We start from the raw sequence: 23,357 nt of genomic DNA on the forward strand, positions 1-23,357 counted from the left end.
TCTTGTTAAAAAGAAAGATGGCACGCCTCGATTTTGTCTTGACTACCGGAAGCTAAACAACCTCACAAAGAAGGACGTGTACCCGTTGCCTCGTGTCGACGATTCTCTGGACAGGCTGAGGCACGCGAAGTATTTCTCCTCTATCGATCTGAAAAGTGGCTACTGGCAAATTGAAATAGATGAGCGTGACTACGAGAAAACTGCTTTCGTAACTCCGGACGACCTTTACGAATTTAGAGTACTCCCTTTCGGCCTCTGTTCCGCTCCAGCCACATTCCAGCGAATGATGGATACCGTTCTCGCTGACCTCAAATGGAAAAGCTGCCTCGTCTATCTCGATGATGTCGTTGTCTTTTCGGAAACTTTTGACGAGCACCTGCGACGCCTTCGGAATGTACTCGAAGCCATTCGATCGGCTGACCTTACACTCAAGCCAGAAAAATGCCATTTCGGTTACGAGGAACTGGAGTTCCTTGGTCACGTCGTAAGCGCGGCAGGTGTTCGGCCCGATCCCGAGAAGACTGCTGCCGTAGCAGCTTTTCTCGCTCCAACCGATAAGAAAAGTGTCTGACGATTTTTGGGCTTGTGTGCATATTATCGACGCTTCATTGAAAATTTTTCGAAGATTGCAGATTCGCTATTTCACCTTACGCGTGACGATACGCCATTCCTCTGGACTGATGAACAACAGACCGCCTTTACGAAGCTACAACGTCGATTGTCTTCTCCTCCCGTGCTCGGTCATTTTGATGAGGATGCTGACACAGAAGTACGCACTGACGCCAGCAATATCGGTCTCGGAGCTATCCTGGGGCAACGGCAAGACGGGACTGAACGAGTTATCGCCTACGCGAGCCGCATTCTGTCACGCGCAGAGTCCAATTATTCCACCACAGAGAAGGAGTGCCTCGCGGTTATTTGGGCTACCGCAAAGTATAGGCGGTATCTCTACGGGCGGCCATTTAAAGTTGTGACCGACCATCACGCTTTGTGCTGGTTGACCAACCTCCGAGACCCTTCTGGACGATTGGCACGTTGGAGTCTGCGACTCCAGGAATTTGACATCACCATCGTTTACAAGTCAGGCAGAAAACACGAAGATGCTGACACGTTATCACGAGCACCTGTTGAATCTCAGAATCCTGACGAGGAAGACGACAGCGCCTTTCTGGGAGCCCTCAGCGGGCCAGATCTGCTCGCTAAACAGCGATCGGACGCTGAGTTAAGACCCATCATCGATCACTTAGAAGGCGGCATCGCGTCCATTCCTCACCCTATTTCGCGACGGTTGTAGTCATTTTGCCTACGAGGGAGCATCTTATACAAAAGAAACACAGGTGCCGGCGACAAACCACATCTTCTAGTAGTACCTCAAGCCCTTCGCGACGACATCCTACTAGCCTGCCACGACGAGCCGACATCTGGTCACTTGGGCCACTCAAGGACTCTGGACAGGGTACGGCAACTATACTACTGGCCTAGACTGACTGCTTGCTTCAAACGCTACGTGAAAGGATGCCGTGAATGCCAGCGCCGTAAGTCACCACCCTTCAAGCCTGCAGGCCGTCTACAACCCATCGACCCTCCGCGTACCCCGTTTGATCAAGTTGGAATGGACCTTCTTGGACCATTTCCCTTGGCTTCCTCCGGCAATAAGTGGATCATTGTCGCAAATGACTACTTGACGCGTTACGCTGAGACGAAGGCACTACCACGCGGGACAGCATCTGAAGTTGCCCAGTTTTTTATGCATCACATTGTGCTTCGGCATGACGCACCGTCATTCAGCAACACTGACCGAGGGACGGCATTTACGGCGAAGCTTCTGGACAACATCTTCAAGCTGAGTTACACGAGTCATCGAAAGGCCACTGCATGCCACCCTCTGACTAACGGCTTGACAGAAAGACTAAACAAAACACTGGCAGACATGATCGCTATGTACGTAGATGTGCAGCACAAAACGTGGGACGAAATCCTACCGTAGGTAACGTTTGCGTACAACGCTGCCACGCAGGAAACTACACGCTTCACGCCATTCCGCCTCGTTTATGGTCGAGATGCCCAAACTATGCTAGACGCCATGATTCCATATGAAGATACCGACCAGCTCGACCAGTTAGCTCCTGACGTCGAGGAGTACATTCAGCGCGCCGAGGAAGCGCGTCAACTGGCCCGTGTGCACATAAGACAGCAGCAGTGTACAGATGCAATAAAGTATAATCTCCACCATCGACAAGTTACCTATGAGCTTGGTGACCAAGTTTGGGTTTGGACACCCATTAGACGGCGAGGTCTCAGCGCGAAACTCCTGAGCAAGTACTTCGGACCATACACAGTACTAAGGCGTGTAAGCGACGTGAACTATGAAGTGATTCCAGACGGAGACCTGCCATCGCCCAAGCGCCGTTTACCACGCGCAGAGACTGTACATGTCGTCCGCCTCATGCCGTGTTTTACACGGTGAAGTGTACTAGTGAAACAACCATGTTTTTTTTACTGTCGTCGCGTCGTCCTCCAAAGAACTGCGAAGCGTTTTTTTTTTGTTTTTGTGTGTCTGCGCGTGCGCGTGCGTGCGTGTGCGTGTGCGTGTGCGTGTGCGTGTGCGTGTGTGTGTGTGTGTGTGTGTGTGTGTGTGTGTGTGTGTGTGTGTGTGTGTGTGTGTGTGTGTGTGTGTGTGTGTGTGTGTGTGTGTGTGTGTGTGTGCGCGTGTGTGCGTGTTTTTTCAACACGTATGCATTCTCACGAAAACTAAAACCGTCACTTTAATTTGGCTTTGATCGGAAGCAAATTTCTCGCCTCTGTCGCACTCTGTCGATACGGTGCGAGCAAAGCCAGGCTTTTGAAACATGCTATGCCTAGCACATTGCTTTTCGCATTTCGTGCGTGGTCAGACCGGCGCTAGGGGACCGGCGCTAGAGAAATATCAAGGGGATATTTTATCAATGTGATCAGTCGGCCTTGAGAGACGGATAGTAAGCATGACGTAGAGAAGAAGGAATAGCTGCAAAGCCGGGAAACCTGCCGTTGGTGCTCCTTCCGTACCGTTATCAGCGTGATGCGCTGTGGGCTTGAGACAGGCTAAATGGTTGCTCTCCATCAACTTATTTGAGGGCGCTGCTTTACGATGCGGTGGGGGGGGGGGGGGGCGCAGTCACGTGGTATTTTCATATTTCGCGAGGTTTGTTTGCCAGTCAGAAAAAAATTCGTCGCTGAAAACACACCAGTTAGATGCCATTTGTGGGTCCCCACATATGCCTCGTTGACACTTACATAATTAGGGCAGTACTTCTTGAATTAGATAATTAATTCCCATTGTTTAATTAAATTTAAAGAACGAAAGAATTACTGGCGGATACTCCGCTGTACTGGAAACAATGTGCACTAAGTTTTCTTCGAGTAACTGCTCTTTTTTTAAGTCTTGGTGCATGATAGTTGGGGCACCCTGTATAATTCACTCAGTAACCGAAATGAGGCCAAGCAGGATTCACTTGAAGTCGGAATCAACAGTAGTCATGCGCAGGCGCGCTTATTTTCGGACCCGCAGAAGAAGAAAAAAGCATATAGAGAGGCTGCAGTTTCGCCGGGAAGGCGAAGGAGCATTAGTCATAGCTAAGTATAAGACAATTACAAGAAGGAAGATTCCACCACCGAGAGACGCCAGATTCTTGGTGGTGGGAGAGGACTCAGACTGTAAATTAAGCTGTCTCCTACTATGAGGTCTTGTAAATTCTCGTATAAGGCCGTCACTTCAGTGCACAATTCTTCGAGGTCACACGAAGCTGTCAACGAAGGTTGTGGGTTCGGTTCCCACCTGCGACAAGTTGTTTTTTCATCCACTTTAATTTCCATTAATTCATCGTTTCTTCATTCCATTTATTAAGAACAAGTAATTTCCCCTATGTTGTCCTTGGTGTCAGTGTTTGTTGACTTCTCATGATATGACTAACATATATATATGTATATATATATATATATATATATATATATATATATATATACATATGGGGGTTCGGGCCCCACCTACCCCCCCCCCCCCGGAAAAATGAAAATTGTCCGCCTATGGTATGACCTGCTTTGATGTAATGCACGTTTCATTTACATGAACTCGTTCTGGGTTTCTGACAAAAGCGAATACATGGAAAAGGCGAATGAAGGTATGCTCGTATTAGCTACAAGGACGAATAGAAAGACAACACAATGTGCACTGTCTTGTCATCGTCTTTGTGTTCGTTTGTGTTGCGCCGAAGATAACCTGTGCAACGCACACCAACTCACTCCACAAGGCGCAATAAAGGCATGCTCTATGAAAAGCCCCCAAAAGCAGCGGTGAGGGGAACAAGCGTGTGCCACCTTGCCTGGATTTCGTCACAATTCAGAAACAGGCAGCAATGCACGGGAGCACAGACGGATACAACGAGTAAAAGACTCGGCGTTTTTAAGCCCCTACTAAGTGCAATTATTACAATGTTGGTTTATTCACTGGTTACGAGATTGTTTTATTCATTGCGCTTGCGTTAAGCCAGACCATAGGCGGTAATGTCCAGACGTTCGAAGTATACAAATGTTTATTGTTTGCTGAGTGCGAAGAAAAAGGCCGTGGGCATCGTAACTGTCTCGTGTTTGCGCGGGCACCTGAACTGTCACGCGGCTGGGGAAAATGGGAGATGAGATGGGGGGAGGGAGCTTATAGGCAGAGCGACTGCTGCTTTGGGCCGTTTGCAAGAATATCGTATTGCCGTTTCTAGCTTTTCATCTACACGCCCGCGCATGCACTCGATTTTTCCTTTGAAGGAGGCATGTCCACAAGGCCACTATAATCAGGTACGTCTCCTGCAATCTGTGCCCGAAAGACAGCGGGGATGCAAGGAGCCAATGTGACCCTTCTTGACCTTTGTCCTTGCGACGTCCTTCTCGTCACCTAGCTTGGGCGCACGGGAATGAGAGGCAGGTGGGCGCAGCCGGGTCTCCGGAACACACAGACTCAGAGCGAACAGGCACGGCCACTGCACAATGCATGCACAGAGGTCTCAATGCACCGATTACCCAAAATCCCGCCCGACTTTACAAAGCACATACTCAGAATATCATGTTTATTTTACCGCACAGTGATAAAATTCGTGTTGGGCGTGAAATAGCGCGCGATCTAAAAGAAGCAACTTGTCTTAGCTGTCGCTGCGCTGCATTCACAATGTCAACATGGCCTTCGAATGGGCAATCAGCCCGAGCCAACGCTTCCTTTAAAATTTCCCCGTCGTCAATACAAAAAAAAAAAAAAAAAAAGTTTCGAAGTAGCGATAGAGATGTCCCCGGTAAACGTATCATCATCAACCCAGAATGGGCTGATTCCTGCCGCGTCTATACGGATGCTGCTACCTTAGCAGACGGCGAAGGGACATCATTTCTTAGCCCTACGCACGATTTCATCAGAAATTGCCAGCGTTACATATCTACAGAGGCCAGCGCTTTAGTAAAGGCACTTCAAGCCATCCACGACGCTGTGCAGGATGTTACCTCTATAGGCTGCCTAAACTGAGACGCTGGGAGATATTCACTGATTCTTTAGCGGCCGTTCAAGAACTCAAGAATGTTCGAACAGAACGGAAAATCTGTGAGAGGACACACGCCCTGCATCACAATAAATGTACTTGCGTCGAGGTACACTGGAGAAAGAGAGAGAGAAACAGAGAGATAAAGGCAAAGGAAAGACAGGGAGGTCAACCCGAGATTATCTCCGGTTGGCCACCCTGTACTGGGGGAGGGGCAAGGGGATGCGATAGGTGAGATAGAGAAAAGCAAAAAACTGAAAAAAATCCCAACAACATGCAGCAAGCATGTGACTCCCCCTCAGGCATAATGTTCGTTCGCCGCCAGGCTCGGTGGCCTGCCAAGCTCGGCAGGCAACATTGGTCACCCCACCGCAATAAACACCGACGAGCACGGCTGCTCGGGGTCAGTCATCATTCAACACCACCACGCTGCGGAGCGTCCGTCTAACGGAGGGTGCCTCAAGCCCTCCCTTGTTCACGAACCCGGGTGGATCGTGACACAACAAAACAACAACATAAGTGACACAACATAAACACACACGTACACACGATACAGACTAACTGTTTCTGTGTGTGGGCACTGTCATGCAGTCTGCGAAGGCGTTCCTAGTGCTACGCAGTGTCACCGTACAATCCTACGCCACAAAATGTACATTCACAATTTGTCAGAAAGCCCCGTGTCTTTTAAGTACCGCAACAGCGCCTTCATAGCGGATCGCGCTGATGTTCGCGTAGGCCAGTTTCCAAGGATGTTGTTTTATGTTATTGGGCGCTTGCCCAGTTTGTCTAGGGTGGCTGAGAGGATTGCTCTTTTCGGGTTGAAACGAGGGCACTCACAAAAAAGGTGCGCGATTGTTTCATTGCACCCGCAAAAGTCACAAAGCGGGCTGTTGGCCATTCCGATAAGAAAGAGTACGCATTTGAACATGCGACTCCAAGCCATAGACGGACTAGAATGGTGCAGTAACGTCGTGGAAGGTCGGGCAGAATACGGAGCAGTAACAGAAAATCAAGCCAAGGAAGGCATATATGCGAGAAATAAATCGAAATAAAAATAAGCGAGAAAACAACTTAACCCTGGCGGGAGCCGAGCCCACACCCTGCATCATACCATGTATAAGGTGCGGTTTAAGCTCCCTGCACTGGCGGCAAGTTTCGAGAAGTTACACGGCGTCGCTCCTGTTGCAATAGGTTGATGAGGCCTCTCAAATGGTCGACAAGAGTTGCTTTTTATTTTAACAACGGTTGTTTTTTTGTCCCTTTAAAAATTGAAAGAAAGGTTTGACTGGTTGAATGAAAATTCAAGCACCTCGATTCCTCTTCTTCTCGATCATTACTTCCTTAACAGACACACAAAAGTATGCAGCAAACAAAACATTTGGCAGATATAGTTAAGACCGCTTACATGTGGCAATGCGAAAGCATTATATCGTTTGTAGACCTCCGAACGTCATGAACGCGCGCATTTTATACACTGATGACGTGGCGCCACGTTCTTCCCATTGGCTGCACCATGATATGCCCAAGGACGCGCGCACTAGGCCACACCCTTAGTCAGTGCGACGTGACGTGGCAATGACGCACGCACTAGGCACACCATTAGTCGGACACAACCATGGAGCCGCCATGGTGTCGGGAAAGCGTGCTCGTCTCGCACCCCAGAGACCCGAGCTCGATTCCCACCAAGACAGAAACGTGCCGAATTTTCTTTTCAAAGTCAATAATTTACTTTGTTTACAGCAACCTCCCTGAGAAAATTGACGACAATCCGAGCATTTTCTGACGTATTTTTACGCTTTGCGCCGTCGACCATTTTTGGTACCATCTTTCGGTCACGCCGACTACGACGGATTTTCACGTAATGGGGCATATAATGCTTTCGCATTCAAAACTAGCATTACTGCCACATGAATGAAATCAAGGAGGCAACATGCTTTCGGGGTTGTGTGCCACCAACTGGGGTATCAGGCAAGACACGCCAATGCACGCCGTCACACGTGCCTGTTTCTCGAAGAGCTGGATGTCACGTTGGCAGCGTCGCAATTGGCTTTTGCTGGGCAGCATGTATCGAAGGTTTGGCACCGGATCGGCCAGGAACACAGTGCCTGGTTGCCAGCGCGAATCTAATTCCTGGCCCAGCAGTTCCAGTAGAAGCCACAAGCTCACAAGATTCGGGTCACCCTGGATAGTCAGCGAAATTCGTGCAAGGAGCATTTTCGAAAGTTCTATTCTATATGGGAGGTACTACACGTGAATCATATGCTGTTCTTTTCGGGTGCACCTGCAACTGACGACCGGCTGCATGGTGATGTCTAACTCATGCACTTGTAACATGCTTAGATGCTTATAAAGAAAAGCACCAGGACGGAGAATGAGTAAATATGGGAAGCGCTAACTATAGTGAAAACCAAGACACATACCACATTTAGTGATATAAACGTGGGCATATGTCACACCTCCTCATACCTAGAAAATTTTATCACAAATAACCAATGCATTCCCTTAAAAATTGCGCATAAAACTGCACGTGCATTAAGCGTTTGAAATAGATCAGTTTCGCAGCAAAGAAAGCTTTCTTTAGAAATAGTGCCTTTGCGTTACATGCTCTTCAAATATTTATGTCTTGCTAATAAACTCATTCAATGCATTTTCGCTTAGTTTCAGACACAAGTTAATCACTCGCTCTCCCTAATGACTCCCTATGGTGTTGAATTCACTGCTCTAACAGTCGCGGTGATATATGTGTAAGGAACACCTGTGCTCCGGAAGTGCGGAGCACATGTGGCACGCATCAGCACCGCGAGCTCAAGTCAACCCAATCTATAAAAACGCATTTTTAATCTACCATATGTCCCAGCTAACGTTAGCCAGGCTGCTCAACGAAACCAAAGATTAAGAAAACGCGGTGCCAGATACAATTATAACGCCTGCGGTGTTAGGTTGTCAGAGGCGTGACGACTGAACATCGTGACTTTTGGGATCGTATCTTGCACCATGCTTTTAAACTTTTAGAGCGCAGCTCTTAGGCGCCCGTTTCTGCATTTTTTGCCGGCGTCGGCTTCCACGTCCTACGTCGGCGAGCGAACGAGCGAACGAGCACAGCGAAGCATGAAAGAGCGAAGGCGCAACGGGAAGATGGAAGACTGCGTAGTGAAGAGAGCGCGAGGAGCAAGACGAAGGAGGAGGTTACGGCGAAAGCGTGAGAAGAAAATTGCAGTACCGCACAAGACGGGCTCTGCGGAGACGACAGCTACGAGATGGCGCCAAAGTAGCGTGCGTCGTTTGTTCAGCGATACCATATATGGAAACAAAGCACGGCATGAGCGGAGGTCTGGCTGCGGCGGCTGTTGTGAATCGCGCCCACGCGTCACCCACGGGCTGCTTCTCGCGATCTGCCGATTGGCGAAGCAGTCGCGCCACTCTTCATTCCATTTGCAATGTGCCGCACGAGACAGATTGTCTGCGCCAGCCAATATATGACGAAATGAAAACACGTAGAGAGCTGCGCTCAAATTTCGCGTTAGGGAGTATCGTAATCGTTGATGATTTTTTTTTTTTACAGCGAAGCTGTCTATGGCTAGGACCTCGGGATTTTCTCATGGCGTAACGTCGACGTGGCTCATACTCCCAAATGCAATGGCTCATACCCCCTTAAGGCAGAGGCTACACTCACTCACTGAGCAAAGTGAATCGAACAGTACACACGTTTCTTTGGAATCACGCTTACAATATACAGAACAGCATACGTTTCAATAAAGAACAAGCTCAAAACAAGCATCCGAACCACACAATTGATGATAAGGCGCACCTGTGCCTACATGCAATGCGAAGCACGTAGCGCTCCCCGCATATGTTTCTAGGTAAAGATTAGTGTTGAGCAAACTGTCACGGCGACGGCAACTTGATGTAGCATATGAAGCAGGGAGGAACGTAACTACACTTTCATGTGTAAAAGAAGAACCCCCCTAGCGAGTGATTTGTACTGTGACAGTGCTATGGGAAGGTCACGTATACAGTGAAGACTCCTGAAGAGCAGCGTGCGTACGAGGCGCGCCGAATTTCTCTTATCTCTTGTCTGCTCTTTGTTGGTGCACGAAGTAGCAGCGCAAGCCGTCGAAACGTCTTAGGCTAACAATTAGGTAAAGTCTATGTGAATGCTTAGTGCACTCTGCAAGGATGCGTGCTAGAGTGCCTTCCGATCGTCTGCAAAACGGGCATGAAGTGTCATGCTCTGCTGGGAACATCTTGTGCAAGAGCATGGGATGCGCTAGCGACCCCGCTTGCGCGCGTCGCACGATCGTTTGCTGCCTTCGGCTGAGTTGCGGATGCGGACGGGGAAGCATCTGCCGCCTCTGTACATTTGGGTGATGTCTTTGTAAATTGTCACGGGGTGCGGTAACGGGTTGCTTCACAAGCAGTAGGAGCGTCGGCAAATATAAGTTAAAAATAAATTTATATAAAACAGATTCACGCCTATATAAACAGTAGCATCTTCTGCTGAATTTCTTGTGTTTTCAATCTTATAGCAATCGCTACGCGGCTGAGGGGACGCCGGAGGGGTCGGTGTGGATCGAGCTAACCGAAACGGCATGCTTTCAATTCAAACTGAACGAGTTTTTTTTTTTTTTTTTTTTCATAGCAATGCGTGGTTTCTCAGCGGCGCTTTTTACTGAGTTGTAATTAAGCAGAAAGTTGAATTATCCGAGATCAAATTAACGGCACGTACTCATCTATAGAGTTATGCGGCTACTGAGTTGAGCTTATTAGCGCGGTAATTTCGCAATGACGAAACGCAGCGTCAGTGCGCTGATCATACGCCACCTAATAGTCACGCTGTTATCCAAGCGCACTTGGCTGCCCCGAAGCGTCCGATTCAGAGCACTTCTCGCCCGAGATCACCGCGCAGCCTAAGCAGGATGCGCCGGCGCCGGATTACGCGACGCTGTCAATACATCGGAAATACCTGTGATGTGGTTTTGTCTTTGGGGAACCGGTAATATTTTTTCGCGAAGACAACAAATGTACTTTTTACAGCCGTGGTGGCGCGCGGGAAGCAGTTTCGAAATTACATAAACATAAACTTGCAACCGGTAGAAATCAATGTCGCTCATGTGCTCGAGCACGTACCTTTAGCATTTCCTCGACGTGCTGAGTCGATTCTACGGGCCCCGATGTCTCCTCGTCCAAGTGCAGGTGGCGGGCAAAGTATGCCAGAACCAGCCTCTCGGCACTGACCATCTCGAAGCCGAAGCAGTTCGCCAAGTCGTTCACTATTTGGCCTTTGCGGGAGCCGGGGCCTCCTGCGCAATGGCAAGATGGGCGAGCGTCGGCAGCAAACGTGAGGCGACTAAGACAACGCTGTACGAAGTGCGAATTAAATAAGTGTTTAATTCGCGTTAGTGGGCGGTCGATATAAATATGTATCAATATTTTATCGCACACGTTTACGTCACCTAGAAGCAAGACCTAAAGTATGGATGAATCACGCGTGTACAAAAATGCGCTACCAACCAACTCTAGCAATCACCTTGTTGAATCACTCTCTCGTACGTTATCTTGAATTCGCATACACGTTCTAAACGTTAACATTGCTTTCGAATTTCCCTTTATACATTTAGAAACCGCATTTACAAACTATATACAGCCTCGTTTAATCACGGCAACTGGGAATTGCCGAGAGTGGAAGCGTAGAGAGAATTGCGCGTACAATAACGTTATTAGTATTTCCATGGGGAGCGGGACGTCCGTGTTTGTGTTATCACAAAAATGTTGAATCATAAAGGTCCCGATGTTCCGTGCAGCGGCGCAGTGAGCAAGCCTGTACCAAATGTTTCTAATTTCGAGACCATTCGAAGACCGCCTTACATTGCCAACTCAAACAGCGGTATCGTATGCGCAAATAAATTATACGTTCTGTGCTCATACCGCATACATTCAACATTTTCACGTATGAAGAATTTGCAACATCTACACCTGCAGACGGGCTTATATTACGACGGTATACTTCTGAAGCAGTCTGCCTACGAATTTTTACATGAAAAACACTTCTATAGTTTCAATCGTGTCCGCGTTTTTTTTTTTTTTTTTTTTCTGGAAGTGAACAATTCGAGATCAGTCAAATTTGGCCGCATAGCGATCTAGCGGTAATAAATGATTGCAGTAGCAAGCGTCAGTATAAACTGCCCAAGCTCGCTCACCAAAGACAAGGATGAGCCTCTTCTCGGAAGGCAACGCGACAGCCGCTCTTACTTCGCTGCCGACGGCGACGTCGACCGCGGGGCCGGTCCGCCGGCGACGAGCGCCACACGGCACCGCCAGCGCTGCGCAGCCCATCGCCGCCACCTCCGCAGTGGCCTTCCCGTCCGCAAAGGCCCGCACGCCACGTCTGATGCGCCTGAACAGCCCATGGCGACACTCTACCGCGGCAACGGTCAAATCGGTGTTCGTCACGAAGTGTCTCGCAGGCACGCGATTACGCGTTATTTTTAGCAGCATGCACCCGATTGGCTCGAGCGCGCTGTAGGACTCGGTTCCAAATAAAACAAGTAACTATTTCCACCGGAGATGACCAAAGAAAAAGTGTCGAATCGATTCAATGATTTTAAACAAAACTACACATACGGCTCAGCAAAGGTGGTGGTGTTGCCGCTTTCGAGATGTCGATCAAGCGCCGCTCCCGCCCAGCAGGCATACGCACATCAATGGGGCACACCACGGTGACTTGTTCCGCCTGATACCTTCGACGAGTCGATTGCAAGATTACAGTTCCCAATCTTGGTGTCTTGCGTTTGTTGATACCTACGTTACTCTTTTTTTTTTCTTTATAAAAACGAGCTTGATGTATATTTTTGCCTTCATTTGTCCAGCCCATGCTGAATGTTCAAGGCGCCACGGACTTGTTTTGATGTGCAACCCTTGTTCGCAAGACCAGGAAAGTGAGCTAAAGGTTATTAGAATAGCCATTGCTTAGGTCAAGGTCATGTATAATAACAAAAATTGATTGGTTTCCCCAAACTCAGCCATTTCTGAAAACTTATGTCAGAATATCATCTGGGAACTGCATTTTTCCTTCGAGCGGGCCAGGTTTCTTGCGTAGGATTTTCGGGTCGAAGGTTTCGGGCTGCTTTTAAACAACGATACAAGCGGTTGGTTGCGTTTGTTTCTAAAGATGATATCCGCTTGCAGACTTTGATTTGAATATTTGGCAACCAACTACACCCTGCCTTTGGTATCAGTATCGCTGCTATATGATATCTGAACAGCGGTTCGCGAGAAATATTGCGAGTTCTCACTACCAACAAATCTCTTTCTCATGAACGAAACATAATCTACCCAACATGTACAAAACGATGAGCAAAATGACAACGAGGTGAAAGCGCGAGCCGGCGTTTCGACAAGTGGACATGTCTTTTTCGAGGCGACATATGCTTTCCTCGGCACAGTATATATCGGTAGGCTTTCTCTAAAGGGAACAGGGGGTAAATCGAATGCGTGCGACAACCAGCGAAGCATGTTGTCGCCACAAAAGCATGTTGTCGCCGCAGGCGCAGAACCTTTAGGCACCTTTAAAGTGCCATTAAAATTAAAAGCCCAGCAAATAGTTATACACATGAAGTGAAAAATAGCTTTACTTACACTACAGTTCCGATGTCATTTATGTGTTTGAATGTTCCTTCTGTAAGAAACAATATATCGGCGAAACGGGACAATCAATGAACGTCAGATTAGACGGACATCGTGCGGACACAGCTAAAAAGGTTTTTAAAGCCGTCGCCGAGCATTTCAACCAACCAGGTCATAACTTTGATCAACTTAAACTCTACATCTTACAGTCAAATTTCCGTTCTGAACGAGAAAGAAAATACAGAGAATCATACCTCATCCATAAGTTCAAGACATTGCAACCAATAGGCATAAACGTTTCAAAGGGTACATTAGAATCTATTCGCTATGCTCAATTTCAAGCTATAAGCAACAACACTTAATACTTAGTTTGGTTGCTTAATGTTTTTTTTCGTTTTGTTTTGTTTTCTTCTGCCTTCCTGCCTTTTTTTCTTTTATTTATTTATTTATTTATTTATTTATTTATTTATTTATTTATTCCTCTCAATATTTTTGTTTATATTTGTTTCACGAGCACCAGTTTCTGCCACTCCTTCTATTATCTCCACCTGCAGACGGGCTAGATGGTGCATTGCAGATCGACGGGAAATAAGCGCACAGGAAGACACACACGAACAGCCGAGAAAGACAATAAGTGCCTGTACTGTGTCTTTCTGGCTGTTCGTGTGTGTCTTCCTCAGCGCTCATTTTCCGTCGTTCTATTATCTCTTTCACATATAAGATAGCCGACGACCACAAGTTGTTCCATTCCACAAGTTGCACAGGTTGACCGCACGCCGTTGACACGCCGACAGACACACGGCCACTCACATGTGACTGACAGACGGCTCTGTCACCGGCCTTGTACACAGCACTCCTTTATTCTCAATCCTACGCCCTCGCCGTTGACACAGTTTCACTCGTTGCCGCACCCACCCGCTTTACCCCTTCTCCCCTTTAGGCGAACTCTACCCCTATATACCGTGCCGAGGAAAGCACTTGTCGAAACGCCGGCTCGTGCTTTCACCTTGTTCTCGTTTTGCTCATCGCCTTGAATTTCCATATCCCGCTTTCCCCTGTTTTCCCCACATATACAAAGAAATACACTGGCATTTCACGTAGATTTGTCCAGAAGTTGCAAGACACGCTTTTTTTTTCGACAAAATACTACGAGTAGCGCCAATGTCTCGAATCAGACGCTCAGCCAATGAATGTGTTAAGCATCACATAGCACATAGCATCACCTTGGCAGCATCAATTATCTCTAGTGGTTATTTATTTATTATTCTTAGAGCGGGAGAAAAAAATATTTCAGAGATATTTACACGAAGAGCATTTCCAGCCTCTGCGAAACAGTTCGGCTGAGTGACATCCTGTGAACACATTGGTGTTGAGTCTGCTCCATTCACCAATAGTTCGAATGAGACATGAACATTTGAATTTGTCAACCCTTGGTGTGTAAGACTGAATGGCACGAGGGTGATTGGTACGAGCTGATACTCGTATTGGACATCGTAGATATACGTCTGGATTGATTTTCAAGTTCCTATTATAACGCTCGTACGGGAATTTCAGCCGCGCTATTTTTCTTCGTTGAGACAACGGTGTAAGAACGGTCCTGTCAAGGAGTGCAGTCACAGACTGTTTACTGTCGTAGCAAGAAAAAAAATTAACCTGGCCGCTAACCTCTGGATTCTTTCCAATTAACTCATTTCCGTTCGACTGTTAGGGTCCCAAATTATACCTGCATGTCTAGCGCTGGCGTTAATACAGTTTTGTATGCCGCGAGTCTGACCTAAGGAGTAGCCTTCTGTAGCCTTCTTTTTAGGAAACAAAGCTTACGTCGGGCGGATCCGTAAATGTACTCAATACGTTTGTCCCACCACGAATTATCGTTAATAGTGACTCCCAAATATTTTACATGCTTTGTACGCTTGATTTCTTTCTCATTAATAGTATATGAATAATGCAGGAGGAATTTGTTATTTGTAATTTTCATACAGGTAGTCTTTGAAAATTATTTTCGTCTCACGTGCAGTACACCAGACGTTGATTAAAAACTGAATTATGGGATTTTATGTATCAGAACCTGATTATGAGGCACGCCGTATTGAGGGACTCCGGAAATTTGGAGCAGCTGGGGTTCTTTAATGTGCACCTAAATATAAGTACACCGGTGTTTTCGCATTTCGTCCCCGTCGAAATGCGGCCGCCGTTCCCGGTATTCAATTGCGCGACCTCGTGCTCAGCAGCCCAGCACCATAGCCACTAAGCAACCACGCCGGGTACCAGTCGCTGATAGCTTTGAAAGACTCATTCAAAATTATTTGGTCACCGACACTTCTCACGCAACAAAACAAAACGCAGCCATCCGCGAACAATCTCACGTCAACCAATGGATGGACATCAACTGCAATAACCTTAATATACAATAAAATTAGCACAGGTCCCAAAACTGATCCCTGCGGCACACCGACAACACGGGCAATGTTGATGAATGGCTTCCACATATTTCCACAAATTGATAGAGGTATTGCAGTGAGCTTGAACCCATTTAATTACCTGAGAATCAACACCAAGGTCACATAGTTTTTCAATCAGCTTGACATGGCACACCCTGTCGAAAGCATTTGAGAAGTCTATTCAATCTATTTGCTGCCGGGAATTAAAGGCTGTTGCAAAGCTATGTAGTGTTTCAAACAGTTGGGTTACTGTCGACAAGCCCTTCCTAAATCCGTGTTGTCTGCTGCAAAACACGTTATTTTCCATATATTCTATATATTCTATATATTCTATATATTCTATATATATTCTAAGTGCTTTGCAATCACACGTTCCAGAATTTTACATGCCGTACAAGTTATTGAAATGGGACGATAATTATCCACAAGGAGCTTATTACCTGTTTTTAAGACAGGCACCACTCTCGCTAGTAGCCAGTCGCATGATACTTTTCCTTCGCGGAGTGACAAGTCAAAATCTTAGCCAACAACTTTGATACCCAGTCACAGTAGCGTTTCATTCATTCGGTATCATATCTGGACCTGGGGATTACTTGGTGTTGTGAGGATTGGTAGGTCAATCCCACCGCTCGTAACCAGTTGTCAAGATTGGAGTCGGGCATGAATTAGATGGTATCTGGCTTATGCCGTCGTCCAACTTATCCACGCCGAGGACGTTGTTGAAGGGAAGGACTGCTTCTCATCGAGAACGAGGAATATGGGTTTATTTACAGTATCTACATAAGGACGTTGCAGTTCATCAGTCTAGCATGACTGCTAGAGAAAGTACCCTGAGCAGCCGCACAGCAGCGGTTTATAAACACTCGGTCCTCCCTCGATCCCTAGGTGAGGGTAGCGTTCGACTAGTAGACGAGCCGCCTTTTTGCGAGAGGGCTACACACTTCCGCACAGGTTCACGGTCCCCAACCGAGGCCAGACGGTCTTCGCAAAACCCGGGCTTACTTCAGGAACGGTGCGTGGGAAGAAGCCTGCAACTACGTTCCCTCGGGAGCTCCCTTGCTCACAGCAGACCGGGTCGGCGGTGGCGTGTTCCGTCGCAAAGCCTGGTTCATCGAACTCATTTCGGCAATGCCACGACGCAGAGTGGCGGACGCGGCACATTGTCCTTGGTACACAGTATACTTAGTGACGCCGTTTGGCTAGAGTATGACGGTGGCTTTCCAGGAAAAGTCGACGCCGCTGTCGCAACTGGTTGACAAAACTTGCACCTCAGCGGGCCATTCTTAACAGTGTCTAATTTGAGAAGCAGTGCCATTATACCTTCTTTTGAAATACCGAGGTTGCTTTTATCACCCGAGTGTCTAGTTAGCTCTGAAGCATTTTTAATTTATGGAATGAAAACAGATGTGAAGCACAGGTTAAATGCTTCTTTACCCAGTTGAGGTTCACTACACGTTTCAATAGTACGTTTTTTACCGCACTTTTGGAATCACTCATGGGCCGCCAAAACTTCTGCGGTGACGTTGCCATACATGTGGATAAAGTATTAGTCACAAATAACATCCGAGCCTTGTTTAGCTCACTTCTCATCTGAGAACTTAAGTTTGCAGTCACTGCAGTATTTCTTGGCTTATTCTTATGCCTTGGAAAGCATTTTTAGCGCCAACGAACAAGGAGAGAAGGAAGACGACACCACAATGCGCTATGTTGGGCGTGTTGGTAAAATGACTCGGTGGCGCATTGTGGTGGCGCCTCCCGTCTGTTCTTGTTCGCTGGCGCTAAATATGCTTTCCAAGTCAGTTTACCAACACGCCCAACAAATGGCAACGTTGAAATTTATTCTTATGCGCACGGCGCAGTCGCCGTTTGAGATGGACATGTTCCGCGTTACCCACGGGTTAGTTCTTTTTTTCTAAGCGCTTTGTTCTTTGGGGGAAGAAACGCGATAAACAATCTTGTGCGGTAGATTCGAAGTAATTCCAACGCTGTTCGATATCATTTGTTGTAGGAATTGCGTCAAGCGCTATCTCTAAGCAATCTAAAATGGACGTGTCGTCAGCACCATAGAAATTGTATACTTTTGTGATCGGGTAGCGCACCAAACGCTTGTTATTGAGTTTCAGGGTAGTTAAGATAAGTTTTCGGTCCGAGATCCCTTGTTCGACGCTGTTTTCATGCCGAAAGGATCCTTGGGATAAAAACAGTGAGCCAAGTAGTGACTGACGGGGCCCCTGAACTCGTGTTGGCTGTTAACCAGTCTGTAATTAGTCGTACTTCGACATTGTTTCGAACATGCTTACAGCATGCAGCTTATCAAATATCCTGGAATTCGAGCACCCCAGTCCATGCCAGGTAGGTTAAAATCCCTTACTAAATTATTTTACTTCTGCTGTTCGTGACATTTGATAAGTGGCCATCAAGTTTATCAAATACCTCCAATGAGATTCCTGGATGCCTGTAAATAGCGCCAACAATTAACGGTATTTCATTAATGAATAATCGGCACCACACATTTTCACATCCGTGGGAGCTTAGTAGTGGCTCATAATTCAGTGTTCTTCTAATTAGTAATGCAGCGCCACCGCCCCTCGTCTGCCCGTCCTGCGAAGTACGTTGTACGAAGGAGGAAACACATCGGCGTCCGCTACGTCAGGAGACAACCAGGTCTCAGTAATAGCAGTCAGATAAGGTTCATGTAGTAATACCAAACTGTCATAATGCTTCGTGCATTAACGTTGATTAGTGTGATCTCACACGGCTTTTGACGTCACGCAAGGTAGGAGGAAGCATCGTTATAACTGCTTGCAATCTTAACCCGCGAATTCCATGTGTAAGCAAGGCGGTTCATATAAAGTTTGTCGCGGTTTAGCTTTACCTTGGCAGCATTGTTTTTAACCTCCTGCGCAGAGCGCCAAAGCAACTTTCTTTATTTAAGTGTTTCAGGTGAGTAGTCGTCGGATACACTAAAATCAGTTTTTTGTTTGCTGCAATTATTGAATATAAATATTTTTTCTTTGTACTGATAGAGCCTCATAATTACTGGCCTATGTCCTATTCTTTTTCTTCAATTGACCAATCCGGTGAATTTACCAAGGACACGGTGACGCCAAAGGTATCAGAGAATATTTCTTCCAACACATTTTTTTAATACCTTTTCTTATTTTGTTATTGCCCTCGGGGACGCCGAAAACAACAAGGCTATTTCTTCGACCTCTGTCTTTCATATCAGTCAGTCTTTGCTGTTGCTGTTCAACTGTACGCTGAAAGCATTGGACCGTACATTCAAGGGTTGTTAGCTTAGCGGTTAGCTCAGGAAGAGATTCAAGCTTGCCCTCGATACCTGACAGTTTCGCCTCCATCTGCGTTTGCTTATCCAGGATTAGTTGCATTAGCTGTTCCTTTGATGGTCCCGGATTGGTCTCGACGTCCCCTGAAGGTAGAATAGAGAAATGCGACCACGAAACGCTAAACATTCCGAAAATAATTACAGGGAACGACAGTATAAGAAGGAAAACATTATTTGAGCGAGAATATGATACAGGAATGTAATATCCAACCTGCAAGATAATCAGGCATGCCTGAACGACATAATCGCTGCTGCACTGCCCCTTCCCACTGAATACGAGTTCAAAAAGGGTCGCTTCCACTGTGCCGGATGACGTGCCTCGGTTTAGGCGTTCCCACGGGCTACTGTCGGTGATGTGGTAGTGTCCTGGGAACGATGAATCAAGCAAGACTGAATTGAATTCTGGGCTGTTACGTACCGAAACCTCGATTTGATTTTGAGGCAGGCCGTAATGGGGTACTCCGTATTAATTTTGACCCCCACGGAATCTTTAACGTGCCCCCTATGCACGGGGCACGGGCATTAATCAGGCAACACTGGAAGTCCGTCGCTTCCTCCTTCGGTAGCCATCAGTAGCGGCACCATCTGCAGAATAATCTAGGCATGATTGAACGACATGATCGCTGCTGTACTGCCGTCCCTCTTGCGCCATTTCTTGCGCCATTCTTGCCTGCAATTACGCAGCCGGTCCGCAACCACACTTCCTGTTGTGTACTGCCAAGTGCCCTTTTGCGCCTTGCATCACACTATTGTTATGCTCCCGCAGGCGGCCATTCCAGCTCTGCGGCACGTAGTATTTGCGGCACGAAAGCGTAATCTTGTATTCAGTCGGAAGTCAGCGCTGTCCGTGGTATTTATTCTCTATGGTCTCGCGCTGTAAGGATTTTAGGATGATAAATCACCTGGCCCAAGCTTTTCCCTTGCTAAGTTATTTTTACAGTTGAAGTCGATGAGCGAGTTGAGGGTGAGAGTGGGGTGTGTGAACCATATATTTTATTCCGAGAGACCCGCAGCATCTCATACGACAGCGTCTGCTTCTTCGACCAGAGGCACAGCTTCTCTACAACAATATCAAAACGGTGGCTGCCACGAGGGAAGAATGCCAGAATGCATACCACATGTACCACCGGTACCACCCGTACCACGTGGTGGTACTACTGGTACCAATGCCACCAGCACCGCACGATGGTACCATAGGTTCCGACACTACCGGGAGCGCCGATACCACCGGTACCAGATCTACGGGATGGGTGCACACTTTTAGATTTCACTATCTCCGGAATCGGCCCACAAAAGAAGCTAGAAACATACCCGATACGGAGAAGTGTGGTTAATTTGCAAGAAAGCCTTTGTCTTGAACATTTGAGATGTCGTTCCGAACCACTGTGTTGCTACTGTTGAGCCTGCTACTAAGTGTTGGGATAATCGGGAAGGGAAACAAAAAGAGAGGGTGTGATGATGACGATGATCATGAAAAAAAGTATATTTTCGAGAGAAAGTGATATAGATATGCAGCTGCAACAAATGTTTCCAACTTTCTTTTTTTCTTTTTCTTCCTCACAAATGACAGCTCTACAATCCAAGGTTTAAAATTTTTTAATGTAGTACAAATTACTGTGCTCAATGAAGTAGTGAAGATCAGGCATACAGCTTGTGCTGAAGTTTCGCTTTAGATTATCCAAGCTTGTGGGAGGGTCCTAGAATTTGATTTTGCAATTTTGTGTCATGAAAAAGGTTAGTACGGCTCAAACACAGTATTTGCATTCTAAATAAGCGTGCTCAACACAGCAAGTCGCCTAGGATGGCTGTCAAGGTGACGCAATTATGTCACTCCAGGGATGTGATACAGTCGAAACACCACAGCGTTATAGTTAACTGAAGCGAAATATTTCTTCGTTAGTCAACACGAGTAAATAAAGGTCTTATTAGTTCCTGAACCCCCATCCCCGCCTCGAATAGTTCATTGCCGAAAGAATATGCAGCCGCTTTTGTGAACTTTTTTTATGGTGGAGGGAGGGAGGGGTAATCATCCGGATATTCGATTTTTTTTCAAGCGAAGCTTGTATTGGCTCACAAATGGTGTTGTCGTGGTCACGCAAAAACCCTGTTGCTCCCATAGCAGAGCAGCTGCGGGAAAGGGTCGTTTGACGAGTCGACAGCTGCGTCGGCGCCAGAGCATGAGTCAATAGCAAGGATTCCAGCTGCATAGGCGCGTGCTCACGCTACGCGCGCAACCAATCAGAACCGTTTCGCTTCCACCGGGGAGGGAAAGGCCAGGAAAGGGTTTCGCGCGCACTGCGCACGATGGAACGGATGGGACGGCCACACGTTGTGCGTTCGCCGGAGGAACGGGCAGCGTTCGACGAGCGCGGCGGGAACTCGACCGTCAAAGGCCTCGCCGTCGGCACGCAGATCCAGCCGTTAGAGCCGCCCAAGCCCAGACAATCCGACAGCAACGAGAAGATTCCAAGGTGAGGGAGCGAAAGGCCAAAGCAATCCGTCACCGTTACCTGTGGGTAACTCAACAGTGACAAAGTTCAGGTGCACGCAGGACAAGCTTCGCTTACCCCCTTTTCCAGCAGGGGAAGGGTTGGTCATTTTTTGTCCGATAATTGAATAGATGCTACACTGACGCAAGAAGGGCCGCGCTTGAGAATGGTAAAGGACACGATCACCTCGCGTGCTCGCCGAACTGCGTGTCTCTTAATGATGGTGACTTCATTGAATTTTACGCTGCACCCACATGACCGGCAATGAAACGCAAACTTCGCATTGCCAAGCCAGCCATGCCAAGCAATATAACTTTTCTTGGGTATGTTGGTGTTTACTGTAACGCCACACTCTTGTAGTCTAAAATTTTAGAAAAAAAGAAGAACGAGCGAAATGGAACAGCCGCCAGAGAGACAGGCGCTGCACTTAGAACTCTTTTTTTTTGCGAAGCTAACAATGCCTCGTTTACAATAACAACAGCGAACGCGCGGTAAGAAGCGGCTACAAAGAGCAGAAGAAGGTATCAGTGCAAGGAACTTAAGAATCTCATTTCGCCATTACATAAAGAAACTGAGGTTTGGTTGGCACAATCTTGACCTGTGATTTTAAGGTTAAATGCTGTTCACAGTTTCCGCGCAGTTTTATCTTTATTTCTGTCCAGGATTTTCACTTCAAAAGAGAGAGAAATATAATAATTTATCGAAATGATGGTTCTATAGGCCCATTTGGGGAAGTAAGTAAATGGGACAGGACTAAGTATGGCCCACTCTTTATGGTTCCTGGTTCCCCAAGTACGGCTCATGGTGAGTTCAGTGACTGTTCGACGTTGGCCCATGGTCGTAATTAGTCCTTGAACGATGTCACCTGCTTAGGTCGGTACATATCCTGGAATTACTTTAGTCCTTCACATCCCCACACGAGGTGATGATCATTTGCAGTTACCTTCCATGAACCTACATAACATTTTACTTGCGAAGGTGATTGCGCGCGGTCGGGGTCATCGCACTGTCGCCGCCACTGCTATAAGGCGATGATGTCGTCTGTCATGGCGTAACCTGCTCTTGTCTTGTTTATAAGTACTTGGGCTCCTGAGAGGGTCCTCTAGGAAGACGGTCGTTTAGATAGGGAATCGCAGCCAGAAGGTGTTCTCTGGGGCGTTTGTGGAGGTCCTCTTCCGGACCTTGCTCTTGAGTATCCGGGTATGAGCAGATCAGTTCGGAGCTGCGAGTAAGTCGAACCACGGCTCACCAGCTCGCGGGCCCGCTCGATGTCGGGGTTTTCAGCAGGGTTTGGCACACACTTTATGGCATTCTTGCTCTCTGTGCTCTTTAAAATACGCCTGCATACGATCTTGATGCGGTAGGCCGTGGTGCCTTTACATCCTTCGTATCCTTATAACCTTTATATTAGGTATCTTTTTATCGCGCACTGTTACAGTGTTGTCCTAGTAGAGGATAATATTTCTGCACAGGCACTTATCCTCTGTTGATGATTGACCGAGCCAGATGAGTGCCTTCCGAAATTGTGTGAAGTTCCAGTTCTGTCGTCACTGGGTCATGTTTTCAGTCCATCACTCTCGTACAGCGTGCTTTCGCAGCAATCCGCGACCACCGCCGTTTAGGTACAGGGGCTCCAAGAACTGTCAACGTACACGTACACGCGGAGTGCAGGATCTTCGGCATTCGAAGTCATACATGTCCGATTCGCCGTTGGTGCAAGTGCATTCGTCGGTTCGCCTTACCTGGCAAGGGCTCCGTGCCTGCCACGAGCTCATTTTCCCAGGGTGGAACGTGAGAAGGCAGGCTTTTCAGCTCGCTACATTTATTGTAGCATTCGTTTACGTGACCTTGGCTGCTGAGTGCACGCCGTTCTTATGGCCCTTTTACTCGGCTCTTTTTCATCGCTTCC

General features: G+C 47.3%; 1 protein-coding gene across 3 annotated transcripts in view; it reads right to left on the minus strand.

Annotated features, from left to right (window-relative positions):
- LOC126531827 (uncharacterized) overlaps positions 1–12,273 on the minus strand; it is a 38,280-nt gene extending 26,007 nt beyond the window's left edge. For 2 of the 3 annotated variants that reach the window (XM_055071502.2, XM_050179564.3), the window contains exons 1-4: positions 11,747–12,273; positions 10,677–10,849; positions 7,551–7,730; positions 4,893–5,006 (exon numbers count right to left, since the gene is read on the minus strand). In XM_055071502.2, the coding sequence (XP_054927477.1) occupies positions 4,893–5,006; positions 7,551–7,730; positions 10,677–10,849; positions 11,747–12,044 (765 nt within the window). In that variant the 5' untranslated portion in view covers positions 12,045–12,273. The remainder of the gene's footprint in view (positions 1–4,892; positions 5,007–7,550; positions 7,731–10,676; positions 10,850–11,746) is intronic. The other variant, XM_050179565.3, reaches the window with a different exon arrangement.
- Positions 12,274–23,357: the final 11,084 nt, after the last annotated feature.

This window comes from Dermacentor andersoni, chromosome 5, assembly GCF_023375885.2.
Source record: "Dermacentor andersoni chromosome 5, qqDerAnde1_hic_scaffold, whole genome shotgun sequence".
NCBI classification, from domain to species: Eukaryota; Metazoa; Arthropoda; class Arachnida; order Ixodida; family Ixodidae; genus Dermacentor; species Dermacentor andersoni.